Genomic DNA, 19,767 nt, shown 5'->3' on the forward strand with positions numbered 1-19,767 from the left:
TGTATAAATACCTTGTAAAGGAACAATAAGTGACATATCAATATTATATGGGCTGCTTAGCCCGATCCATAGACCAAAACAACATGTGTAACAAGCAACACCTCTCTCTACTTTGATTCTAACCCTTCAACCCTGCCTTCCCCCCAACTTTGTATCGCTGATTGCAAGATAGCTTTGTGTCAATCCACTTGACGGGTTTTCCACCATTTTAGTCCGCATTGGTGCTCCTGTGGTATTTTATAGACAGGAAGCGTTAAGGTATGTTCACATGGATTTACATATATGCGGCTAGCCTTGTAAACAGGAGTCCAGAGAAAATCTTAGGGAGATGATGTCACGCCATATTCCATCTTAAGATACCGTTAGTTCTTCACATTATTTTTCTATTTTCCATCTAAAATAATGAAAGATCATTTATTTCTCCTTTAAATAACATAACCATTTTTGTATCAACATTAATTCTTGTTAAATAAATGATCACTGTTCATGACAGAATTAGAAGAGGTCATTTTTCTTTCTAGCTCAGACCTCTCTTTCATAGCCAAAGGTTTTAGTGTGGTTGAAATTGGCACTATTACAACATAAAGGTTGTCTGCCTTTCACATTCCTAAGAAATTTTGCGGTAAAGTCAGAAAAATCCTGTAGGAACATCCTTTTTCATTCATCTCAGTCAAGTACAATAATTAAGGGCTGTTATGTGATATAACATTCATAAGATCTTAGCACAATGCTGCCATCATTATTATGATAATTAAAGGATGTTCTGAATATTAATATCAATATTAGCCAAAAAACTGTTAGCAGATTTTATGGGCTGGCATCTAAAATCACAAATATTTTCATGTGGATAGAAACACTCTGCTTCTGTTAAAAGTCTCTATAACTCATTGCTTAATTTTATGTGGGTCAATTGTTTTCATATCTTTTGTTGTTGACCTGTGTTTCCTGTTATAGTGATATTACTTGATCAAGCCTATTCTTATTTATACTGTAGGTTTTTTTTATAGCCTACAGTAAAAAAAAAAAAAAAAATAGATACAGTTGGTAGGATTTGTGCTAAAATCATATTGGGTCAATATCGGTACTGGCCAATTCGCAAAGCAGAAATATTGGTATTCCATTGGAAATGCAAAAGTTGTATCAGGACACCCCAAAAGTCAGAATAGTACTCTTTAATTTGAAAGACCTTACTTCAGTTCCTTTAAGTTTTCTTTCTTTCTTTTTAAGAAATATAGCTGCAGTATACATAAAACTAGTCTCTAAAATAATTAGTCTTTTCATTATACGCTGCTGCAAATTCAGTGTGGCTACAAAGTGTCGCTTGTCAGTTCTTGTTGCTGTTAAAGTGACTTCAATGGTGTTCCACCTTTTCCCAGTTAATGATTAACCTGAGCCTCAGTGGTTCCTAGGTTGCTCCTTAACATCCTGTCCAATTTCTTTCTAGTTTAATTGAGGGTGTTTTGATCAGATTGTTATAATTTACACACAACTGAGTTTTCCAGCAGGACGGGAGTAAAACAAAACATATATCAACAGGTTTCGGATGGGATAAATTAGGTTTCCTAAATAATCTCCCTAAAGTCCTGACCTTAACCCTCGTTAAAATTTATGGACTTTGCTCTAAAGCTGAGTATATCCCACGAAACCAATTATTTTAAATTAACCTATTCTTTTAAGAAAAGAGGTTCAACATACAGTCAGAAAGATAGCAGAACCTCGTTAATGGCTACAACATGCATGGATTTAAGGTATTACATTCTAAGGGGACATTTACTCCTGTTGTTTACATTCTGCATGTATAGCTCTATCGGGGAAAATCCACAGAATAAGAATTCAAACTTAAGCACTCAGTTGTTGTTTTTGACATTCATTTGAGTTGTTTTGCAAATCCTCTGTTCGTATTGCAAAAAGAAAGGTTTAATAAATTACTAAACCTACCATGGGAATGTAAGTTGCATTAAAAACTGGAGTCGGATTTTAGCAATGATTGAAACAACACTGAGATGAATTTGGTATTATTGTTAGCATAGCATTGCATAGCTCTAATGCATAGCTCTAATGAACTTTCTAGTTAGACGATATATTTAATCATTTTTTGCAGCGTATCAAACCAGCATAGCAATTCATAAAGTTTATGAAAACAAGCCGCAGAGCATCTGGACTCAACCTCTTTAGAAAACATTATTAGCATTTATTGCTGGAGGCTACATGGCGTGAAAATCAAACAATTGCACTACATTTTATTAATGACTTTCTAACACGTGTAAATGGTGCCTTGATTAACTCTTGAACAAAGGGGCCATGACTCTCTCAGTTCATAATGTGCCGTCAAATTTGCTGTTATAAATGTTAATAAGTCATTAATAAAAGGTCAAGCTGTCTGTTAGAATTTTCTGTCCTACACTTCATGTGACAGAGCTCGAGCCGACTGTGTTTGCTGTTTTTGTGTGCAGACTAGAGGAGATTCTTTCATTCACAGTAGCTCAGTTATTAATGCAAACCCACTACTGTTTGTTGAGTTAATCCATCAAGCCTGATCACAACATCTGGTAATAGTATTTCTAATGGCATGTTGCTGATCCACATAAAAATAAATGAGTATTTTTTAATCATTAGCGTGGTAATTAGCCTGGGGTTCAGACTGACAAAGTGATAAACTTGTGTTACAAAAGGTGTGAAAACACAATTAGCATTAAGCAATGTGAAATAAGTTAAATGAAATTTCACTATAGATAAAGGGCAAACACTCATTTTAGAAGAAAAAAAAACAAAGAAATCATTATTCACCTTTGTAATTGTTCAGCAAAATATGTGCCAAATAATAAAAGCACTTTTTCCACAACAATTTAGATGCGAAGTGTCTAATGCAATGATTTTGTGCATTGCATATGCTGTTGTCTTTGTTGTAAAATTGCCCCTTTAAAAGGGGGATGTCCAATCGCGGTGCAGCCCTATATTGGGAAAATGATAAAAGAATGAAGCTAAGGTACAAATATTACTAAATATTCATGGGCTTGGAAGGGTGGAAGCGTTAAGCAGGGAGTAAACAGCCAGACCAGCTCTCTATCTGTGACCAATATGTTTTCTTAGTGTCTGAGTCAAGTGAATGAGTACATCTAAACAGTGATTGTATGTTAGTATTTGACTTGCCTTCCGTGCAACTTTTAAGCAGTAACTTGCAGTGAAATAGGCAAAAAAATTGTATTTTAAAACTAATTGAGGGGCTGATGGTGAGTGAGTAGAATAATACTCTGACAGTTTTACAACTCTAAAATAGATACAAACTAATGCATAAAGCATGAAACATGTTATGTAAGGAACACTGATAGTTTCACCTTCATACTGTTTATTGTTGGTAAGAATCTGAATCATAAGGATTAACATCAGATAACAATGCTTGTCTAAACAATGGCACACATGTGTACCTGAAGGCTGGCAGAGTTATGGTGCTTTACATTTCATCATGTTTTGAATTAGAGAATATCTAAGCTTGAACTTATGCTGTGCTCCATTTTTCGTCAAAGGTTGACATTTAAGTTGGAAATTTGAACTGGAATATTCCCAAATGTCATATTTTTGAGTCAGAAAATCAGGGCAACAGGATCCTGCCCAACTTTTTCATGCAGGATTGATTTTACTCACATCATCAGTTAAACTTTCCTACTTTAACTGTTTGTAGCAGTTTATTACTTACTTAAGCAACATTACAATAGATTGCTGTTTTCAAGTTGTTTTCAGTGCTGTTTTAAGCGCAGTATACCACGCTGTTTTTGTCATTGTTATGGTTGTAACAGTGGCTGGATCATATGAGCAGAAAACTTATTAAAAAAAAAACCCACAGACATTCACCGCTGCAACTGCATAAGTTTCTTGTTCCATAGATAATGAAATAGACACTTAGGACCGGATTTATCAAGATCCAATTTTGCATGCAGTAATTTGCGCTCGCAAACTGGAATTTTGCGCGAGGGGCTGAACCTAGGTTTGCGGGTGATTTAACAAGAGCGATTGCGTAACTGGTGGCAGGTGCAAAACTGTTGGAGACACCCTATTTAAATGATGGTTTTGCGCGTCTGGTGGTTTGCGGCATGGCGAGTTTGGACAGCAGAAAGCGCAAAAGGAAATTTGACCCCATGGAAATGGAGGTGTTGGTGGATGAAGCCAACAAACATTTAAGTGAGCTACAGCAAAGAAGTGTGCCTGTCACACAGAGGAACGCTATATGTGAACAAATCTGTAATAAAGTAAACGCTGTTGGTGAAACCTTGCGAACAGTGGATGAAGTAAAAAGAAGATACCAGGATATTAGAAGGCGAACCAAAGAAAAACTGGCATATAACAAAACATCTGCGAACAAAACAGGAGGGGGCACAGTGGATGAGATGCCTCTGACCAGCATTGAGGAACAAGTACAGCTGACGCTCTGTGAGGAGCAAATCACTGGAATTGCAGCTCCAAAATGGCAATGCTGGATAAACGATATGTTTGGATGATCGTTTCCTCGTTCATTCCAAAAATATTCACACGGAGTGAAAAAATGCGTTCTCTGCGTCTCCTTGCTTCATTTCGATGTCTCCTTCTTGCGGCAATAACCGCTGCCATGTGTGCACAATTACGCATACAGACCATTTGCACCTTCTTTTGAAACATGTTAAATATAGAGTCAGATACCGTTAGCAAAATTGCTTTCAGGTTTGATAAATCACTTTGCGAGTGCTAAATTAATATATTTACATGTTCTCCTCCCACAAGACGCACTTTTGCGTGTAAACTCCCCATATTGCATATTCATTGCAGAAAAAGTACTAAATGGATAAGAGGCGCTATTTAGCACGTTTTAAAGACCAAATCCTTTTAGCACGCTGTTGATAGATCAGTTTGTACATTTTTTGTACATTAGCGTGCGCAGTGAAATAGCTCACGTTTTTATACACGCAAACCTTTGATAGATCCGGCCCTTAGTTCTTTACCTCTTAGGGTTCTGTTTGTCAGATCTTCAAGCAGCTGCACTTAAAAAAAAATAAAAAATCTTCTTTCAGCTGGAGACAGTTCTGTAACCGTTTTTATTTTATGTGAATATTGGGTTATGCACTCATTCTAGAACCCTTTGTCAGCTTTTAAGTAACTATAAAATAGTCACTTTTTTTTTTTTTTTTGTGAACTCTCATTTTTCTTGATTTCAGACATGAGTAAATGTAACCGTGCAGAGATAAAGGCCTGAACACACTTTTAAAGGGACATTTGTAAACGTTTACAATAACATGCCCTTTAAAAAGATTAAGAATCAATTTTGAAAGCAGGAGATTCTTGGTAGCCAGTAATAAATATTGAACAAAAAAAGCTTTTAGCTTTCCTGGAATAAATCTTTTTTGTTTTGTTTGTCCACCTTGACATAAAAACTTAATCTTGGCCCTGAACAGTTTCTGTGTTTTTTGTTGTTGTTTTTTTTTTCCAGGGATTTTACGCACAGCAGTCCCTGACATGGACAGGGAGACCCAGGACCAGTACTTAGTGGTCCTTCAGGCCAAAGACATGGGAGGCCACCTGGGAGGATTATCTGGGACCACCACTGTCACTGTTAAGCTCACGGATGTCAACGACAACCCTCCTCGTTTCACCCAGAGTGAGTAATTCTTTTTGGCTTAAAAGCCACTGCAGAATCAAACACTTACAGAAACAGTGAAACGGTGCAGTTGAATGTATAGAAACAGTTGGCTTTTGGACGTGCTGTGCTCCCTGCAGGGATTCAGCAATTGTATTACCCCTAATTTTCTAACTCTCATACATTCTGTTGGCACGCTTTGTTATAGAATAATTTATCGTGGTCCAGAGAACCAAACTAGTTTGGCTCTGCCTTATTAGAACAAACAAAACCAAGAAAGCTGCCAGTCACGGTGAACTTGCAGAAAATGACTTACTTTGTTATGCCCGTGCTAACTCCCTTGTTCCTGTTATCTCAAAATGCAAGGAGAAAACAAACACAGGGCCGTTTTCTCTTTACCGCAGGAGGCGGAAGAGTTTTCAGACCTTTTTTGACCCTCGGGTCTTGTCAGGATTTTCACAGCTGCAGCCAGGCAGAGGAAACTCCTGGAGGGCAGGAAAGCATCTCATCAAACATTCAGGCATAGATTTAACTTGCCTCTACTATCATAGATCAGCTACTATTTCCATCTGCAGCTGTACTGTCAGATTACATCATATTTTCTGACAGAGCCTTGACATAAGCTGGCCTAATTGCCTTTCTATTAACAGTACAATCATGCAGTTTCTCCTACATTGCAATCCAATTATTATGAAAAAAATCAAAGCACTTTTTTCTTTTTACATCTTTGACAGATAATTGATCAAACCTTATTTCCAGAATAGCATGCAGAATGCCTGATGGAAAAGTATATTGTCTTAGAGTTGTTCAGTTCTACTCAAAGTCATGGACTACAGTAAGTAACAATAAATTTTACATTAAGAAACTTTAAATATACACTGGCTAAGTGTATCATGTCAACCTGCTGAGACTTCAGGTTAAGTGGCAGAAATAAGAATTAAATCTAACGAAGTCTGACAACAACAAGAATGATAAAGTATCCTGGGGGTAAAGTGGCCACAAAGCACAGGGGTTTTAGATGAGGACATTAGCAAGAGTCTTTCTTTGTGCCGTCAGTATATTCTAATTTAACTTTCTAAATGAACAACCCTTGCTTTAACACGTGTACTCTGGTTTCTTTCATTTTACATGCTGCATTCAGAATTTTGATTCAACCTATTGTTGTAAAGTGTTTTTAGAACATAAAAATGCCTAATGAAAAGGAAAAAAAATTAAAACATGCTTTCTTAAGCACTAGTTTTTTTGTTTTTTTGTTTTCATGGGAGGAGATTATTAAAGGAGAGTTAGGTTAAAATATAAATGATGTCCTAAATCTTAACATATACAGATTTTATCATATTTTTTTGGGACGAAAAGAAAGGGCTTGATGTAATCCTTTTTTTAGCGTGTAAAACAGGCTTCAATGTCACATTGGTTCAAGTTCTATCATCAGCTGTTCCTATGCATCGATTGTCAGTTGAGTTATTTTTTTAATAGAAAAATTGTACTTTTTTTATAACGAAACAATTACATAAAGACTGAGCAAGCACATATTGTACTACAGAATATACACATGCACAACCCTGTTGCTGCTTCTGAAAGGGAACGTCTATTAGACGCGTGCAAGAGCGTGCACAAGCCCATTTCTCCCTGTGCACACTCTGTTTGTTCACTATGTCAGACTCAGCACCGGTAAGTGAAAATGGGGAAGAACACGTAGAACGGCCTTACGTAAACACATCATCAGAATGATTGACAATTAGGAGGACCACTTATTTTGATGAAACACCTAGAAAAGGAACATCCTCCACAATACATTTAAGCTCCATGTAAAAAAACAAATGTTTAGAAATCATAGAGAACAAAATCCATATTGCTTAAATAGTCCTCTACTATAATGAAGGATTAGACATTTGGTAACTAACCCCATTTGCCGCTGTTAAAGGTATCTCAGATGAACAGATGAAATATGAAGTGTTCCTCTAAAGAAATCTTTTGAATAAAAATTGAAGGAAGTATATATATGATGATCCTGCTACTTGTATAAGCTTTCTATCTTTTGGTCTTGAAAACCATTCTACAGTGTATGCATAGGAGGAGACTATATATCTACCTATAAACCTGCATGTATGGAGTTTATACGCCATATAATAGTGTGCGTTGGTCTAACAAAGTAGAAGTTCTGTCACGTTAAGACTTCATACAGAATACTAAGTATAGTCCAACATACCTTCCAAGAACAGCAGCAGGCAAACATCACTGTTGCCATGAAGACTGCAGGTGCAGGAGGGAGAACTCTCAGGAATTGGACGGGCTTATGATAAAGGTTTCTTGTCCAATGCACCACTAGCTTCAATGCCAAAATTGAACTAATGATGTCCCGGGGCGAGAGCTTTGTTGGGTGATTTGATTCTCCATCAAATATGGGGCTTTGGAATAAGCTGTTTTGAGGACCGGAGGCCTTCTTCAAGGGAAAAAAACAAACTTATTTTGTTCTGTCTGAGTGACGGTAAGGCTCACAGAGCCAGTGGCTACTTTAAAATCTGCCAGTCCACCAGATTCTCCACACTGTTTTTTCTGGAACTGTGCAAGCACGCACCTTATTGAATCTCAATGCTGGGATTTTCTTTGTGTGTTAACAGCCCACATATTCCCTTATTTTTACATGTGTAGTTCCATGTTAACTTCGCTGATCCTCTGCTTGCACTTTTTCTCCTGTTCCCTCACATTCTGCACCCTTGTGTTTGTAGAGACACCATCAAAGCAAGCCGACCCGCCGCTTTACTCAATTACGCCGGTGGGCTTTTAAAAAGGCTCCCTCAAACTCAGCCCTAGTTGTCTCCCAAGGTCAGCACTGCTTATTCTGTGTGGCATTTAGCAGAAAGAGAGGATTACACAATAGTGTGAAAAACAGGTATTCACTGCACACTATAGTATCAGCAGGGGGAATAAAAAAGACGTTCCTCTCTTGCCTATACTCCTGTTGCATCCTAGAATGTTTTCTCTCCTTCCAAGACAAGATTTCAAAAACCAAGTGAAATTGTTGTGTGCACATTTTTAAACATTGTGGGGGGATTTCTTTATGCCTGGAGGAAGAAGCACAGTGGAGAAAAGTAGGCTACCATGCAGATTGTGTTTGCTTTATTGAAGAAATCTGGGATATTTTCAGTAAAAATTTTTGGCATGGGAGACAATTAAAACAAACACTCCTTTTGGGAATCAAATTCAAATTTACATAAAGCAGCTTTAAATGTACATTAATTGAGTTGTTGATTTTCTTTTACATTTTTCTGCATTCCCATGCAGAAGAAATGTTCTTAAACATATCAAATACGATATATATTTTAAAAAAGAATTCCCTTTTGCTTAACTTAGAGTTATCATCTTAAAAAATAACATTTGAATATATATATATATATTTTTTTGAAATACAATTTATTTTTTAAAAAGCTAGACAGATCTACATTTTTCCTTAGGGGAGTTTATGTTCCTTCTCATTTGAACTCGTTTTTGCTGAAGCGGTTAATTATGTGGAATAAGACCAAGTGTGTAAGAGAGAACCAGAGCGCTGGCTACCAAATACCACAGCCCTCAGGATAGATGCAGTGGATCTCTTCCTAATCTGAGGCAGACATTAGATGTTTTAATGGCTATGAGAAAGCAGGGTGTTAGTCTTGAGCTAGTTTCAAAGAAACAATCTTAAAAGTGTGACATTTAGTTGCTTTTAGCCCCCTAGACTGAATATCTCCATAATTCTTTTGCTGCAATTAGAGTCTTTTGCAGAACGTCTTTGCACATTTAAATACTGAGGGTTAGGGGTTGAGAGTCTCTATGAACTAGGGCTGCAGAACATTACAATGCATTAGTTTTGGTTATATATATATTCATTAATTTTGGTTAATGTTGCAATGACGATGTGACTTGTGGTCTTAATAAACAGCAGATACAACCTCAACGACACTTAGAGGATTGTTATGCAGGTTGCCAGGTCAAGAGAGATGACAAAATAGTGCATATAAATTCAAGATGACCAGTGAAGACGATTCAGCCATTGTAAATTGTCATGGAAATACATTTTGAAGGATGCCGAGGCTTTTTAGGAATTATTGAGCCTCCGTGTTTGCAGGATACTACACTTAAGCCTACATAGAATATCAAATGCTGCTCCCTGTTGGGAACTCTGGGAGCTTTCATATGAAGTAAACATGGGCTTCATATTGCACCAAAGTAGTTCTGGATTATACCTGAATTAAAAGTTGAAAAACTTGACAAAGACATTGTTGATGGAGGTTTACTGATTTATTGGGAATATTACTTCAATTCCAGCCTTCATGATCCTATTACAAATCTGTTCTCTGCTCAGATGTCTGTTTAAGTTGTTGGAAACTAGATCAGTCCCTGAATTTAGATATTTTCACCACAGAGAAATACTATGAGAGCTACTGTTCTTCAATGTGAACAAATCAGCGTCTAAGGCAAACGATTATAGTTACAAATTATTTAAGTAAGAAAACTGTAGGTATAATATTATTTTAGTGACTTCTTTACACAACTTCTCATTTCATTCTAAAATACAATTCGTTCTGAATCCCGATGCTAAATCCCTTGAGTTTTTTTTTAAAGCTTTGTTTAAGTTATTTTTGATGTTCAGCAGTCAGTTCTAAAGTACAAGTGTAGTAGAAGCTGCACTGATGCTAGTGGCAGTAATTTATAATGCCCAGTAATATTTGATGTTATCAGCATTTTTGGGTAAAGTAAAGTGTGTCTAACTGTGGAATCTCACACGGTATGATCTTGGGAAAAACAGCCAACACTAGCTTGTCCACTTAGCAACAAATTGAGGCCTGTAAACAGGATTCAAATTAAAAAGGGCCATCTAATTTGTCATACAAAACTGATGGGAGATCACTACATGTTTTATCAAAAGAAATGTTGCAACAAGAAGAAAAAAAAAAGCTGTTATGGTTACTAATAGTTCAATATCATAATGTAGTTTAAATCATATCCTTTTCTTCTAACATCTTCTGGGATTTCTATCCCAAGGTTTTACAGTTCTTTTTTGTTTCTAGTTTATGAAGCTTCACACGTTCCTCATGATAAGATCACTTTTAACTACAGCAGTGCTTTATGAATTATGTTACACTGCCTGTTGGTCTAATGATGACAGACTTTCTATGCGAATAAAAAGCTTTTGTATTTTAGGTTTTGTCTCCAGCCATAATGATCACATATTTGATCCTTTCTAGTCCAAAATCTAAGGCTACATCCACACCAACACAAAATGCCTATAATGCTTATGATTTCAGAAAGTTTTTCTGTAAACAGGAAGCCACCTCGAGAGATATCTGCCTCAACATGAATATAACCAATATGTTTGAAAATGCTGTGAAATGATACCAGACCTATTTGTGGTGCTGTGAGACAATGAGAGAAACAAGCTGGGAAGGAAATCAGACGTGTGCATGATGTTATAGAATAGAATGGAATAGAATAGAATTCAACTTTATTGTCATTACACTGTCACAAGTACAAAGCAAAGAAAAGTCCATAAGACTATGTATGAATTGACTATAAATGGTATATATAAACAGAGAGTAATTGAAAGAGGCCATAAAATACATAAATACAGAAGTTATATACAGAAATATATATATATATATATATATATATATATATATATATATATATATATATATATATATATATATATATATATATATATATATATATATATATATATATATATATATATATATATATATATATATATATATATATATATATATATATATATATAAAAGATTCACAATTTATATACATCTATACTTGAGAAGTACCTGTAAGTGGTGTTTTGATTCTGTGGTTATATGTCAAGTCTGTGTGTTTTTACAGTGGTGGAGCAGGGATGCAATGGTCTCAGGTAAAGGTGTGGAGAGGCAGTAACCATGGAACCGTTTTAAAATATATTCCTTGAGCATAACTTCAAAACAAGCCCCCATGGCTTCATGTTAATGATAGATAGGATTGTGAAGTATTTTATTTGTATTTTTTGTTGTTCTGCCTGATCTTGATTTTGTTTGGATGGGGCATAAGATTTTTAGAAGGATCAAACTTGTGCTCACTTTAAATTGGACAGCTATTCTTTAAAACTATTTATTAAAACAAACGACAACAACAGAAAAGGAAAAAATTGTATTTTTGTTACACCAGGGCAACCCCCTAAGAAAACAGCAGAAAATCTATTGCTTACAATAAAATATTGTGGATCTTATTGTTGTTTAGCTCAGAGTTGATACTCCAATGAAAAGACAAGCGTTGTTTAAAACATTCAATAAACACAATGAAACCCTCGAGCAAGGACTCCATTTTGTAGTTTTTTTCCATAAAACTATGTGGATTAAATTATTCTAAAAGAAATGATTCACAACCACTTTCTTCTTTTTAAAGATGTTGCCTCTTAAAATGCCACCATATGTCATGACACGCCCAGAACATACAGATTCGTCCACCTGCTCCAATAAATCTGTAGGCTACCAAAGGGCAGAGCGTTGATTCAGTGCCTGGTGACGCTCGCTGCAGCATTTTTCTACACACATAGAAACTCCCAGATGTTCCCAGAGACTCATAACTTGTGCTTGAAAAACTTTCGGTGTGAAAGAACCGTTTGAAAAGCCACAACTCTGCACTCTGACAAGTCCGCAGACAGAGGCACAGATGCCGCCTTCCAGTTTTTTATGGGGCTCCCAAACAACCTTGGTTCACCAGTGGTGTCACATAAAACACTGAGGGAGCCATCACTCTAGCAGCGGTTTGATGGATGGAATGATAGATGGGCTGACAGATGACTACATAGGTAGCGTCGATAAGATCAGTGTCATTTTATGCACAAGGGAAATGAGACACAGAGAAGGAGCGACTGAGAGAGGAGCTCAGAGTGGGCTTCATCATAAATATTACTAATTCATTCCCCCAGAGAGGGAGGCTGTAATAGATAGTGTGTGAATGGGGCGAAAAATTCAGCGAGAAGGAAGAGGAAGACGGTGCAAGTGAAAGCACATCATTGTATGTTTATGTTTGAGTAAGAACATTCTTTCTCTAAGGAGAGAAAGATGTGGTCTCTATAAAGGAAATGATGAAGTTGTTAAGGAAGTAAGACAATGAGGGGAGTGGGTGAGGAATGGCTCCAGGTATGTAAGGGAAGTCACAGAGCGCATCAAGAGACAAGGAGACAAACACTCTAGCAGAAACATGTGGGGGAGTGATAGAAATGGATGGAACGGAGAGGGGATAAAGAAGGAATTATGTCTTTAAGCTGGAGGGAGACATTAAAAAACAATCAAAAAAGAAAAAAACAGGGAAAGAGGTGCACAGACAACACAGTGGGATGAAAGGCAAAGCCAGAAGTGTGCTCACAGAACAATGTACAGTTATATTTGTCCATAGCTTCTCTTCATCCATGAAAGTCCACCTTAATGCTTCACAATTATATAGGAACACATACTGTAGGTACATGCAACCATGTTTGAATGGTCAGTGGGAGGTTAGGAGATAAGCGCACCCTCAGCATAAAACCATCACTCTACCTAAAGGGATTATTGTGACGATGAGGTTCAACTGAAAGTTGTGATGATAAGTTTTTGTTTTTATACAACATTGCCTCTTAGAAATGGTCTGGTTACCAGAATCAAGCCTTTAAAACGTTAAGATTCTATCATACAGCTCATAAAGTTTATGTCCTTTGGATCAGCATGCCATATAAAAAGCCTGTCAGTGACTGCACCTCGTAAAGCATAAGGCAGCAACCTGTTGCCTTACTCGGTTACACTTTTCCTTAACTGAAAAGAAAGAAAAGCAAGGTTGTTTAAAAAATAGGCTTTCCTCGTGGTGTAATACAGGGTTTCTGAACCTTGGTTCTCAGGGCTTACTATCCTTCATGTTTTAGATGTGTCTCTAATCAAGCATACCTAATTCAATTGATTGCATTACCGCCTCTGCAGCCATCCAGTGCTGCAAAAGCCTGTTGATCCCATTTTCATTCAGTTCAGGTGTGTGGAGGCAGGGAAACTCCTAAAACATGTAGGACCATGGGCCCCGAGGACCAGGGTGAAGAAACAGCATTCCCTAATGATAGTGTTTGTTTTTACTTGTTAAATGTTTCTTTTGCATGTGCTCTGAGTTTTAGCATCTATGTGTTTGCAAAGTTTTTTATGGTTTCAGCCCATGTATGTATTTGCAGATCATTTGCACTTTGCCTTTTATTTTCTTTGATTACTTCAGTTCTGTTTTACATCTTTTTTGTGTGTTTTTTCAATCATTTTTTGGTGTGTTTGTGATGTATCTTATGGTTATCATACCCTAAGAATGTCATTCTAGCCCATCTGTTGGTGTTTATTCTCCCTCCATGTCAATGAGTGTATTTGCCTTGTATTTTAGTAGCAAAGAAGAAAAAACAGCTTTAGGTAGATGATGCCACAATGTCACCTGACTCTAACATTCACAGTTTTATGTCTAGCTGGGTCAGACTGCTTTTTCTGTTGGGGGGTTATTTACCTTTGGTTGGCATTGGGCAAGAGTGGGGTAAACATTGGAGTGATCTGATCAAGTTATATGAAAAACGTAATCCAATGCTACATTTTGGTCTGCTTTTTGCGATGATGAAAATTCATTTCAATCAGTGGGAGCCTTACCTGCTCTCTAATTTATTTAACTAATTTGATGATTTAGAAGGATTTAGGAAATGGTTAGCCTTAAAAGCCAGAACATTAGTTAATCATTAAAGGTACACTATGCAACCGGGGTTGATTTTCCAGCGAGGCTCCCCCCAGAGGGCGAAAGTAAAAGTGCACTGTCGTAAATATGCTCAGCTGTTCTCCTGGTTTCTCCGTCAAGCCAGGCGCGGTTGTTTTTAGCTTAACAGACAGGCGGACGCAACGAATCACCATGTCTACTGCTGTAAGTGACTATTTTGTTCCAATTTTCGAGTTTGAAAATTCTCGCTGGTTCCGCCATGATAACTGCACAAATATCGCCACTGCGCTAGCAACGAGCATGCCTTTCACTGGGGGCGTGTAGCAGTTCTCGCCGTAAAGCAAGACTCTTGCTATGCACAAGACTTCTGAGCCTGTGGGTGCGGGCCGAGGGCTCCTGCAATTGCAAGTACGGTATTTCCCCTACAGACCACCAGGGCGGCCAGGAAAACCTTCGTTCGACCTGAAATGACTAATTTAATCATCCAAAACATTATGGAACACAATAATGAACTAAGAAATGTTGCATAGTATATAACAAAATAAAAACAAAAATCAAACGCAGAACCACCAGGCAATAGTACAGTACCTTGTCCAGATCCAGTGCAAACAGTCAGTGTTACACGCTTCTTTCTGATTCAGACACATTTAACGGGGGTATAACAGGGATTTTTTCAAACTGAAAAAGAAACCTAACATTTCTTAAAATTCTTCGTCTCATTTTCTAAATACATACACACATGACAATATAAGGCACAGTGCAGTGGCAGTTTTAAAAAATGTTAGTGGAACACATTTGGATGTTTTTGCTCCTTTGTCGCTGCTATAGCTGCAGTCGTTCCTGTTCTGTTCTCTGTTTAGTATTCTCATTACATTCAGGCCCATCAAATACATATTGAAAATAGCTTGTGTCCTTGTCAATAGGGCATCAATAATGAATTTAGTTAAATGCCATGACTAATGTGCATGTGTGGCCTCGTACCAGGCCTGTTGGAGTCAAGAAATGTGAGCGCGAGTGAATTAGGACTAAGTCAGCCGTCCTCATCTTGTTGTCCTGCCCGATGATCGCATGCACTAGCCTCTGTGTCTCCTGTTGTTTGGACCGGCATTACAAACTCTTTAGAATGCATGAAAGCAAGTCCTGGGGGCAAGTTCACCAAAGCGTGAAGGATGGGGGGGGGGGGAGAGATGATGGAATAGAGGGATTGAAAAGAGGGTGGACGCAGAGGTGGTAGCGGGGAAGAAAGGAGAGAAGTAAAAGCAAATGGCTTTTCGGCAACAGTGATAATCAGGCTAACTAAAAATCACTTCATCTCATGCAGAGCTTATGCGGTGCTGATGGCATGCTGTGAAATGGAATGAAGCGAATTTTCAGTGTTTAGACGCTGGGATGGAAGCAGATATGATTCTGTTTGTGTGCATACTACCAAAGAGGCACTGGAAAACCAGCATAAGTCTGGTTTACAAATTATTATTTACACATGATGCTGTTTACATGCTGGATGTATTTAGAGTAACTTTGAAAATTCAAACGCTCAAACTCTATCATTAATTCATCTCCTACATGTTCATGTCTGCAGGATTTGCAGCCAATGTAGGGTAGCACTGGGGCATGAAAAGCCTTTTTCCTGAAATGACTCCCTCGCATCACAACGCACAATTAGGCCTGCCATCAGTGCCCCGCAGTTAGTGGTGGCACAGTTCAAAGCTAAGCTTGGATGGGTTCCTTTAGGCTTTCACCCTGCGTGGGTATGAAAGCTGTAGCAGCCTGCTAACTGTACTGTGTGTCTCGTGTCCAGCACTTGCTCCCGTATTAAAGAAGCTGGGTCAGTCAGCCCTGTGGGTAGGAGCTTTTTATTAAATTTCCTCTCTTGCACTCTCTACGTATACGTACATGTGCAACAAATGAGGCTTCCCCCTTTACATGGGAGCCCTATCAAATTGGCAGCCCCTTGGAGGAAAGAGCTCCTCCTGATGAGCTTTTCTGCTACAATCCAGTGCAGCGAAAAAAGAGCGTGTGAGCAGAGATTCCTCATGCATTAATCGTCCTATGCAACACAAGGTTTCGAAATGACCTACAAGAAGACAATCCTGACTTATGAGGGCCAGAGAGGGTTTAAAATTCCCAATATGTTTTCAAAGTTGACATTTTTTGTGTGATAAAGCAAGAAGAAAAAGAAATAGTCGATTTAGGTCCATAAAAACAATTTTTTGTCCCCTTATTTCTTCCTCTCTTTTTGTTTTAATGTATTTTATCCGTGGCTTCTGTGGAAATTGGATATATTTCTCATGCTAGCCCCTGCATGGTTTGGGCCCATTTCTAGCCGAGAACACACAGGAATCACATTGAAAGAACATACCAAAAAGACTGCCCTGACTGTTTTTGATTTATTTATTTTTTGTGTGCTACTTTTTCATCTGACCTGGAAGTGTGGCCCCTGACGCAGAATAAATGGAGCTGAAGCCATTCTTTTTTTTTTGCCAAGCCATCAGTGAGCCGTGGAGTGCCGGTGAAAGTGATTTCCATGTTAATGGGGAGCATCTGAGTCTTTCTCTGCTTTCCCTTCTCCCTCCATTGCCTCCTTCTCTCGTCTCCTGCTGCCCTCTCTGCTGTTGCCTTCCTTAACCTGCCGCCATACCCAAGGACTCAATCCTTCTGCTATTGTCTTGCAACGTTACCTTTCACCTCGGAGCCTCTGTTTACCTCCTTCTCCCTTTCCTCTCCAGCGCTGCCTTTGTCTCTGTCGAGCTTGATAAATGGAGTCGCTGGACTGTGAGCGGCACATCCTCAACAGGGTGTGGCGAGCCATTGCAAGCTGTCACCCATCATAGTGTGTATTTGTTTATTTTTCTCTTTTCCACTTTCGACAGCTTTTCTCTTTTGGCTCATATTGGAAAACTCACCCTTAAACTCAGACCTCTCTATATTGATTTAAAGGGAAAAACTTCGATAGACAGAAGAACTCATTGAGTCTCTGAAAATCTTTTATTTGATGTTACTGAGGAGGAACAGCGATTTCTCCATGGCTGAGCATATGGTATGCAATGCACACCTAACCCTCTGAGGATCCCTGAAGCCTCCTCCTTGAGGTTTTTCTTTTTTCTCCACCTCCCGCCCGCACTGCAGTTTTGACTCGGTGTTCCCTGTGCTTCTCAAACCACAGCAGGAAATGGACCAAGACGTCATGTCCCTCGAGGTATTCTAAGTAGCTCCATCCACCTTAGAAGCTGTGTCAGGGAATCAGCAGTGGGTAAGCTTTAGATATATCAGCTCGACCATGCACTCTCATTCCTTGTTCTGGACCCTCTACACATATTGGCACCCCACAGGTATATGTGTGTGTAAGCCACAAAAGGAAATTCTTCTTTTATTTCAGCAGCAAGAAAACTTTAGCTTAACCATGTTTATTGAGTGAAAAAAAAATCTCACATTGCAAGTTTTTAGTACTTCGATATGACTTCAATTTTACCAGTAAAACTTCTTTGTTTGTTTCTTGTATAAAAGTATTTAGAAAAAGAAGGAAAGCATATTCTAAGGGAATTATTATTATTTATGTTTTTTATCTGTACATCTTGGTAATACAGTGGTGGGAAAACTCCGTTTCCCACGCATACTGTTACTCTTTCAGAACATTAAACAATTTTGATTTTAGCCAAATACAATAAAAATAAACACAAAATGCATTTTTTTTATTAAGTGTACCAGAATCAGACATACTTTAATAATCCCAGAGGGGAATTACAGTTTCAGTACAACTGTTCGTCACAATACATCACATACACTATATTGCCAAAAGTATTTGCTCACCCATCCAAATTATTGGAATCAGGTGTTCCAATCACTTCCATGGCCACAGGTGTATAAATTCAAGCACCTAGGCATGCAGACTGTTTTTACAAACATTTGTGAAAGAATGGGTCGCTCTCAGGAGCTCAGTGAATTCCAGCGTGGAACTGTGATAGGATGCCACCTGTGCAACAAATCCAGTCGTGAAATTTCCTCGCTCCTAAATATTCCACAGTCAACTGTCAGCTGTATTATAAGAAAATGGAAGTGTTTGGGAACGACAGCAACTCAGCCACGAAGTGGTAGGCCACGTAAACTGACGGAGCGGGGTCAGCGGATGCTGAAGCGCATAGTGCGAAGAGGTCGCCAACTTTCTGCAGAGTCAATCACTACAGACCTCCAAACTTCATGTGGCCTTCAGATTAGCTCAAGAACAGTGCGCAGAGAGCTTCATGGAATGGGTTTCCATGGTCGAGCAGCTGCATCCAAGCCATACATCACCAAGTGCAATGCAAAGCGTCGGATGCGGTGGTGTAAAGCACGCCGCCACTGGACTCTAGAGCAGTGGAGACGCGTTCTCTGGAGTGACGAATCGCGCTTCTCCATCTGGCAATCTGATGGACGGGTCTGGGTTTGGCGGTTGCCAGGAGAACGGTACTTGTCTGACTGCATTGTGCCAAGTGTAAAGTTTGTTGGAGGGGGGATTATGGTGTGGGGTTGTTTTTCAGGAGCTGGGCTTGGCCCCTTAGTTCCAGTGAAAGGAACTCTGAATGCTTCAGCATACCAAGACATTTTGGACAATTCCATGCTCCCAACTTTGTGGGAACAGTTTGGAGCTGGCCCCTTCCTCTTCCAACATGACTGTGCACCAGTGCACAAAGCAAGGTCCATAAAGACATGGATGACAGAGTCTGGTGTGGATGAACTTGACTGGCCTGCACAGAGTCCTGACCTCAACCCGATAGAACACCTTTGGGATGAATTAGAGCGGAGACTGAGAGCCAGGCCTTCTCGTCCAACATCAGTGTGCGACCTCACAAATGCGCTTCTGGAAGAATGGTCAAAAATTCCCATAAACACACTCCTAAACCTTGTGGACAGCCTTCCCAGAAGAGTTGAAGCTGTTCTAGCTGCAAAGGGTGGACCGACGTCATATTGAACCCTATGGATTAGGAACGGGATGTCACTTAAGCTCATATGTGAGTCAAGGCAGGTGAGCAAATACTTTTGGCAATATAGTGTACATTAGGGTGGGGGGTCTGAGAGGGGATTAACTGGGGCATGCTGCAGGGTTCCCACCGGTTACCTGGCTGCCCGGGTCCCGGCCATTGTCTCTGTGGAAAGATAGGAGCCACATCGGGGAAGAGAGGGGAAAAAAACATATTTCACACTTTATCCTTGACAAGATACAGTTTGAGATATCAAAAAACCTCTGCAAAAGAAAGCACATGTAAACACAAGACAGGCATTTAAGCAGAGGGTCACATCGAAGGCTTAGTCACATGGAGTCAATTTGACCTATTGAGACAGTAGTTGTGTGAGTAAGATGAGTGCATTCAATTTGTCTATGAATTATTAAGGTAGGGGTTTAGAATAAACAGCCCTTTTTTAAGGTCATTCCATGGCATCTTAGTAAGTTTCCAATGCGTACT

The 19,767-nt window shown here is 38.8% G+C and overlaps 1 protein-coding gene across 1 annotated transcript in view; it reads left to right on the forward strand.

Moving 5' to 3' along the window:
* LOC119793340 overlaps positions 1 to 19,767 on the forward strand; it is a 269,987-nt gene that overhangs the window by 171,482 nt on the left and 78,738 nt on the right. The window contains exon 6 of the mRNA XM_038300477.1: positions 5,456 to 5,623. Within this exon, the coding sequence (XP_038156405.1) occupies positions 5,456 to 5,623 (168 nt within the window). The remainder of the gene's footprint in view (positions 1 to 5,455; positions 5,624 to 19,767) is intronic.

Source organism: Cyprinodon tularosa, unplaced genomic scaffold, assembly GCF_016077235.1.
Source record: "Cyprinodon tularosa strain WSP-4 unplaced genomic scaffold, ASM1607723v1 ctg45, whole genome shotgun sequence".
Lineage (NCBI taxonomy): Eukaryota > Metazoa > Chordata > Actinopteri > Cyprinodontiformes > Cyprinodontidae > Cyprinodon > Cyprinodon tularosa.